The 8,026-nt window shown below is 50.1% G+C and overlaps 1 protein-coding gene across 1 annotated transcript in view; it reads right to left on the reverse strand.

Annotated features, from left to right (window-relative positions):
• MACROH2A2 (macroH2A.2 histone) overlaps window positions 1-8,026 on the reverse strand; it is a 34,674-nt gene that overhangs the window by 11,702 nt on the left and 14,946 nt on the right. The window contains exons 2-5 of the mRNA XM_077778599.1: window positions 6,417-6,523; window positions 4,964-5,161; window positions 3,591-3,701; window positions 1,139-1,243 (exon numbers count right to left, since the gene is read on the reverse strand). Coding sequence (XP_077634725.1) covers window positions 1,139-1,243; window positions 3,591-3,701; window positions 4,964-5,161; window positions 6,417-6,523 — 521 coding nt within the window. The remainder of the gene's footprint in view (window positions 1-1,138; window positions 1,244-3,590; window positions 3,702-4,963; window positions 5,162-6,416; window positions 6,524-8,026) is intronic.

The raw sequence follows: 8,026 nt of genomic DNA on the forward strand, positions 1-8,026 counted from the left end.
TGTCTGGAGAATGAAGAAGGAATTTTTACCATTTCGACACGCGAGAGAAGTTCTGTTTCTCTGCAGTGTGGTTCACGCTGCTCCCCAGCCCTGAGGCTCTCCTGTCTCAGCAAAGCAAGTGGCCTCTGATGCCCCTGGGGGGACCTAAGTGAGCCCAGCAGCCTCACCCTCCCGCCCAAGGCTGAGAAGCAAGCCCTGAACCCCAGGGACAAAGCCCTCTCTTTGGCCACTTCCTTTACTTTTTCAATGGAGGGTTTAAGGCACTTCTGTCTTGTAAAAATGGAGAAGGTGGTGACCATTTAGATTGCCATTATTTCCAGTGCCCTTGAGAGCTGAGCCCCCCATGTTCCTCCGGCTCCCCGGGGACAGCTCCCTCCACCCGCCACGGGACAGGCTGTAAAACAACTCAACCTGCAGCCTCACAGACAACTTTCTCCAGATGTCCATTTCCTTCTCACCAAAGGCGTTCTTCATTTTTAGGCTTAAAATAAATGTGGAGGTTTACCCAAAACATGTGCGACAATGTTTAGAACAGCACTACTCATTATTGCCCACACTAGAAACTACGAAAATGCTCTTGATGGGAGCAGGTCACCACGTTCCCGTATTTTCCGACAGTGGAAGAGCACACGGCAAAGAACATGAATGAACTACAACCACACCCAACAGTTGGGGTGGGTTTCACAGATACAAAGTTGAGCCAAAGACACCCCGCATGGCGTCATTTACATGAAGTCCAGAACGGACGGCAGCCGTGTGTGCTGGGAGAATACAGGACGGTGGTTACCCAGGGAAGGAATGGTTCATGGGACGGGAGAGGGAGGGGAATTCCGGGGTGCCCGTAGGGTTCTGCTTCACGATCAAGGTGTCGGTTACAGAGCTGTACTCACTAGGAGGAAAATCCATCAAGTCGTGCACTAATGATCTGTTTTTACACAATACTTCAGTGAACACTTCAAAAATATATGCAGATTAAAACCAAATTAGTTATTTGCTAGTGCTGCTGTTCAATTACATACAAGGACCGAGTTGGACGTGGTGCCCCAAGCAGAGGCTGGCCGCTCGAGAACGACCAACTTCACAAGAACTTGCCCCAACAGTGGGCCATCCTTCGGCCCCTCGACCACATTCTCAGGACCTTACCTATGTCTTCCTTGAGGTCGATTTCGGCTGTGGTTGGGTGCACAATGCCCTCCACTCTCATGGAGCCAATATGGCTGATGTCACTCTGGGTCAGGGACAGCTGCGTCGGGAAGGAAAGACGGAGAGTGTAGGAGAGGTCAAATCCTATGAAAAGCCTTCACATTCTACCTCCCATCTGTTAATCCTCTCAGTTATTTACACTGAATGGCAACCTAAAGGGCCGTGGCGTGGAGCAACCGTGTCAGGGTGTTTGCTCTTCAGGAAGCCCTTCTGAGCCCCAGTGGATCTGATGTCACACTGACACGAGCAGCACGCACCAAATATGCCTCCTCTTCCAGGAGCAGGAATGGGCCCTCCCTTCTTCTTCCTTTCCCTATAGCTTATGCCTCCGTTTCCCAATCCAGATGGCCTTGGTGTCGAGTGACAGTTCTGAGCAGTTCCCACCAGGGAAGCCCAGGTTGGCTCTCCCCAGCTCCCCTCAGGACCCTGCATTCTTCCCAGAGCAGGGGACAGGGACGTGCGGCCAATGACCCCGATGTCCTCTGGGGACAGGGATGTGTGGCCGATGACCCCGATGTCCTCTGGGGACAGGGATGTGTGGCTGATGACCCCGATGTCCGCTCTGGAGACAAGGACATGTGGCCGATGACCCCGATGTCCACTCTGGGGACAGGGACGTGTGACCGATGACCCCGATGTCCGCTCTGGGGACAGGGATGTGTGGCCCATGATCCCGATGTCCTCTGGGGACAGGGATGTGGGACCGATGACCCCGATGTCCACTCTGGGGACAGGGACCTGTGGCCGATGACCCCGATGTCCTCTGGGGACAGGGATGTGTGGCCGATGACCTGGCTCGAGAGAAGTGGTGGGCTCTAGGATTCCGACCTGCCGATGTCTGGCCACCTTGCCCTTTGGGGAACACATTCTTGGGGCTACGCTTGTGACAGGCTGCCCTACGTGCTCATAGCTGAGTGGAATGCAGAACANGAGCAGTTCCCACCAGGGAAGCCCAGGTTGGCTCTCCCCAGCTCCCCTCAGGACCCTGCATTCTTCCCAGAGCAGGGGACAGGGACGTGCGGCCGATGACCCCGATGTCCTCTGGGGACAGGGATGTGTGGCCGATGACCCCGATGTCCTCTGGGGACAGGGATGTGTGGCTGATGACCCCGATGTCCGCTCTGGAGACAAGGACATGTGGCCGATGACCCCGATGTCCACTCTGGGGACAGGGACGTGTGGCCGATGACCCCATGTCCGCTCTGGGGACAGGGATGTGTGGCCCATGATCCCGATGTCCTCTGGGGACAGGGATGTGGGACCGATGACCCCGATGTCCACTCTGGGGACAGGGACCTGTGGCCGATGACCCCGATGTCCTCTGGGGACAGGGATGTGTGGCCGATGACCTGGCTCGAGAGAAGTGGTGGGCTCTAGGATTCCGACCTGCCGATGTCTGGCCACCTTGCCCTTTGGGGAACACATTCTTGGGGCTACGCTTGTGACAGGCTGCCCTACGTGCTCATAGCTGAGTGGAATGCAGAACACTTTCCCTCATTTCCCCACGTGAGCATGACAATTCCGTTCCCCCAGATAAGCAAGAGAGAGCCAATCATCATGCGACTGCGGCCAGCCCCTGGAGGGGACCTCATTTCCACATCTTTACTTCCCTGCTTTCGTCAGCGAAGAATTAGGAACCCAGCACATATACACTCTTCTGTAACACGCTCTTCCCACTTGCTTCTATAGAAGCGCATCCTATGATCAGGCTGCGAACAGTCAGCCCCCAGAGATGTGATTAGCTGACTGTTGCCTTGTGTATCCTATTTCAGCCCCATTTGACTTGCTAGATAAATCGTCTGTTCTGTAAACTTTATGCTAGAGGGAATGAATTATTTGCATGTCTATCTGGGCTGCTGCTGTTGCTGAAGCCTGTTGAGATGTAGAGCCCGCTCGTTCTCTTTCTGCAGTCTAGAAAAGCCAGCAGACTGAATTATTGGCGAATGATTCATTTCTAATGCCAGGGATGTTCAGGAAATGCAGATCTCTGTTTTCTTTCCCTGGTAAATTACACCGAACCACATAAGGCTGGCCTCCGAGAGCCGTCTGAGAAAGTCAGCTAAGGATGTCTGGGGCAGGCACAGAAATGAGTGGGGCTCTGGGGGGTTCCCGGCCATGATGCCATTCTATGGCCCGATCGGGAAGATTGTCTACACTTACCTTTGGCTGACCAGCACCGGCATGAATAATTCTCGGCACTAAAGGGCCTGTTTGCTCTCACAATGTAGCACTGCCACAGCTCTTTAGTTTAAACATGAATAATTCAAGACCAGAGTGAAAGTCGTGTTAGGGGAGCAAGGGATGGAGGAAGCATCATTGCCTGTAAACAGTAGGTTATAAAAATGCAATAGTGTTTTACTGCAGCACATGACAATTCTCTTTATTACCTTCTGCCCTAGAACAAGGCTCTTAGATGACAGAATAGTGAATCCATCCCCTGGCCCATCTTCAGAGGTGGAATTTGAAGTTCCTTCTTTGTCGCTGTCCTTTGGTTTGGACTGTTGGTAGAAATCAGAAGGACAAGTGGGAAATAATTCAGAAAAAGCCCAGAGTGGCTTCATCAAGTTCTCCCTACGGCCACCACCACCTTGTATATGAAAGGAAGTGGCGGGTGTTACATTCTGCTGCTCTCGAGGGTGGGAAGCGAGGGACAGCAACAGAGGGAAAGAGAAGGGTGCGGCCCAAAGTCAAGTGTGTTCAATAGGTCCACATGCACGTGCAGTTCTCACTCAGACCGGGCACCAGTACATTATCGTTCTTTGCAATGCCTAGATGTTACAACAGCAAGCATCAGAACCAAGCTGGGCCATTCACAGCCCACTGCTCAACCTCCCTTCTCCCCAGGACTTCCTTGAGGCCCAGAGGCAGTGGACTAAACTCTTAGAAATCTTTTGTGTCATCGCGGAGGTCTGTGGAATGGAAATTTGACAATCCCAGAAGCAGCGCTGTCCAATAGAACTTTCTATGAGCACGGACATGTCCTCTGCCTACTGAGCACTTGAAATGTGGGTGGTGCAACCAATGAACTGAATTTTTTTAAAGTTTATTTATTCTGAGAGAGAGAGAAAGAGAGAGATAGTGAGCCCATGAGAGTGGGACAGGGGCAGAGAGAGAGAGAGAGAGAAAATGTCCCAAGCAGGCTCTACACTGTTAGTGCAGAGTCCAAGGTGGGGCTTGAACTCACAAACCACAAGATCATGACCTGAGCTGAAGTCGGATGCTTAACCGGCTCAGCCACACGGGTACCCCCAAGGAACTGAATTTTTAATCTGATTTAGTTTACTGATTTAATTACTTCAAATGCAAAGAGCCACATGTGGCTAGTGGGTATCGTGGTGGGCAGCAGATCAAAGTGTTACTCCACAAATGGCATCTCCGAGCTATAGCTACTTAGGGCATCAGGCTGTCCCGAACCCCTGAAATCCCACTGGCTGAACCCAGCTGGCTATGTGTGGGAGACAGACAGATAGACACTTTTGTATGCAGTGTGGAGCTCTGAAGAGAAATGAAAAGCAGAGTTCCAGGCTTTCCTCTCTCACTTAAGATTTTGATGGGGGCAGTAGAAGGATCTGGAAACATGAAGATCACCCCTGCTTTGGGTTTGGAAACGTCTAGCAGCCCCTGCTTGGTGATTTAAGCTCGAGTCTCAGAGGCCCTTTGTCATTTTCTCCCAGTGGGCAAAGTCCCCAGCCCGTCAGCAATGACGGGGACTCATTTGATCATCCGACTTTCTCCTGCTTGCTGAGCACCCCCGGCTTACCTTTTTGGATGTCCGTGGTTTGGCAGCCTTGGATTTCTTGCCTCCCTTCTTGCCTGACGCCGCCTTCCTTCCTCTTTTCTCTGGGGGAGGGGAGAGGATAGTTTCCGACTTGCCTTTGGTCCCTCGCTTTTTGGCCAGCAGTTCAGGATGAATTCTGGGCAGGACACCTCCACTGGCGATGGTCACTCCTTTTAGCAGCTGAAGAGAGAAACGCATGAGCTCAGCCAGCAAAGAGCTTGCTGGTTTCGGATTTAATACCGTTCTAGCCGGCGGCCAAAAAAGTGTTAAATCTGGTCTCTGCTTTCCCAAAGCACGATGGGTGGTTTAATTGGCTTTCCTGTTTCACTGGTAGAGCGATTCTCTGGAGGTATCAAGGCATCCTCTGATCTCATACAGAAAGCAAAACAAAGAAGGCAAAATGAAGGGGCATGGAGGCTGAAACCAGGGACGGGTGCTCAGGGCTGTGGAATTCCAGACATAACAGAGGAAAGGAGGGGGGGATGGAGGGAGCACAGCTTGACAAAACTGGGTTCAAAGGTCGATAGGTCTAGACCCAGTTAACATCAGACCAGTGGTCTCCACGCTCTTTTGATCGTGCATTCCATCAGTAAAATATGTTTGACCATGCACCTCTCAGTTAATACGCTTACTTTCTAAATAATTGACATGCACTACTCCATGAATACAGTCTGCACAGCCCGAGGTAGTGCGGGTCTGCAAGGTCTGTACCCAGGGCTGGTCCACGGACAGTTACAGTTACTGCCGGGGTCAAGAGAAATACAGAAATTGCAAGGAAGAGTCTGGAAACTTTTACAGCAAGTTGACAGAGCTACTGTATATCTTTTGGACCTAGTACCAAAAAATTGTGGCTTGTGCTTTGTATGTTGTTTTTTAAAACTGTTCTGGCAATTATTTTTTATTGTATTTTTGGCAATTATCAATCCACGATGGATTGGAGATAAGAACTGATTCTTCACGTCACACACAATTTGAGAAAAAGGAGATTAGAATACAAATTCTTATACTATCTACTGACTGTCTAGTATTTCCTGGGAGAGGCATTCATAGCACTTTGGAGTTATTTCCATAATATAGAGAAGATTCTTCCTCCCTCATCAGAATGAATTGTCAACAAAATTTGGGTGAAGAAATCACGAATAACACATGTGCACGGCACCTTCCCAGCCACATGGACAGCCTGCTCTTAGAGACGACAGGGAGGTCTGGAAAGACTCAGAATATAAAATGGGTCTATTCCAGAGGCAATTTTATTTTCTATCTGAATATATAGCTAGCAGGATTTGTTCTTCTCTTACATGATCTGGAGAATTTGTCATATTAATGTGACGGGAACTGGAGCAGGAATGATTTACAACCAATGGGGTCTGCGCGGAACAGTGTGGCTGGCAAACCCATTCTGTGGCTGGTGTCCATGCTTCAGACACAGACCTACCTGGTTGAGCTCCTCATCATTGGCAACCGCCAGCAGGATGTGTCTTGGGGCTATCCGGGCCTTCTTGTTGTCCCTTGCAGCATTCCCAGCCAATTCTAGAATTTCCGCTGAAATCACAAGAGGGAGTTAATAGGCAATCTACAGAATGGGGTCGGAGCTTTTCTTTGGAAGTGGTCTTCGAATTGGGTCACATTTATTCATCTGTGACTTCCGTCTGGGCCTGGAAAGAAATCCAGAATGCGGGAAAGAACTCAGGTTACAGACAAGCTCGAGATTTGAGCGAGACCTGATAGGTGATCCTGTGGCAGTCTTCGACTTGCCCTCGACATTAATTCTGCCCCATCTTCCTTAGTGTTTGGACTTCTGATTTTTTTGTTGAGCCCGTAAGCACAGGAAGGAAGACAGGATTTCCCAACCTCCCTTGTTGAGAGCTGTGATCATGTGACCAAATTCTGGCCAATGAAAGGCAAGTAGTCATACTGTATGGTGCTTTCCGAAGTGTCCATCAATGAAGGGCATGTGGCCTTCTTCCCTTTCTGCTGGCAGACTGGGGACGTGATGGCTGCATTTGGCCAAGAGGAAGAACAACAAGACAGAAGGAACTGGACTCTCTTATGAAGGTGGAGACTGCTGACTGGACGGTCCTTACTCCTGGATGGTCGTCTATAGGCTTCTTTTGTATGAGGAGAGAGATAAACTCTCTTGTTTAAGCCACAGGAGTTAATTTTTGTTAAGCAGGAGTTAACCAAATACAGAGTCCTAACATAGGACCTGAGTTTCTTTCAGCCTAAGGAGAGAGAGCCATAGTGAGGTTGGTTAAAGTCTGTCTTTGGTGCCCATTGGGACTCTTTTTAGAATCTCCCTTTCCTCTTCTCTTGGTGCCATAGGTCCCTCCTGTCCTAAAGGAAAGTGGATGGGAAGAACTAACTTGTACTGCGGAGTGAGGAAATGCTTAACCCAGAAAGTGAATTCTGAATGGGGACACCTACGAGGCCTGGGAAGGAAGGTTTCTGGGGCTTGGGGGGGTTTCCCCATATCCCTCAGGATCTAAGCATGACTCTGACTTTAACAAACATGTCATCTGACAAATGTAAAAGAGTTGAGGGGCGCCTGGGTGGTTCAGTCGGTAAGGGTCCGACTTTAGCTCAGGTCATGATCTCGCTGTTCGTGAGTTTGAGCCCTGTGTCAGGCTCTGTGCCGACAGCTAGGAGCCTGGAGCCTGCTTCGGATTCTGTGTCTCCCTTGCTGTTCGTGAGTTTGAGCCCTGTGTCAGGCTCTGTGCTGACAGCTAGGAGCCTGGAGCCTGCTTCGGATTCTGTGTCTCCCTCTCTCTCTGCCCCTCTTCTGTTCGTGCTCTGTCTCTCCCTCTCTCTCAAAGATAAAGTAAAACATTAAAAAATAAAAAAAATAAAAGACTTGATAAAGAACTATTTTACATCATCAAAATTTGTATGTATGTATGTATTTATTTATAGTGTTTATTTTTGAGAGAGTGCAAGCAGGGAAGGGGCAGAGAGAGGGGGACAGAGGATCTGAAGCAGGTTCCGGGCTCTGAACTGACGGCAGAGAGCCTGATGTGGGGCTCGAACCACAGGATTATGAGCGAAGCC

Source organism: Crocuta crocuta, unplaced genomic scaffold (genome assembly GCF_008692635.1).
Source record: "Crocuta crocuta isolate KB4526 unplaced genomic scaffold, BGI_CrCroc_1.0 scaffold167, whole genome shotgun sequence".
Taxonomy (NCBI): Eukaryota; Metazoa; Chordata; class Mammalia; order Carnivora; family Hyaenidae; genus Crocuta; species Crocuta crocuta.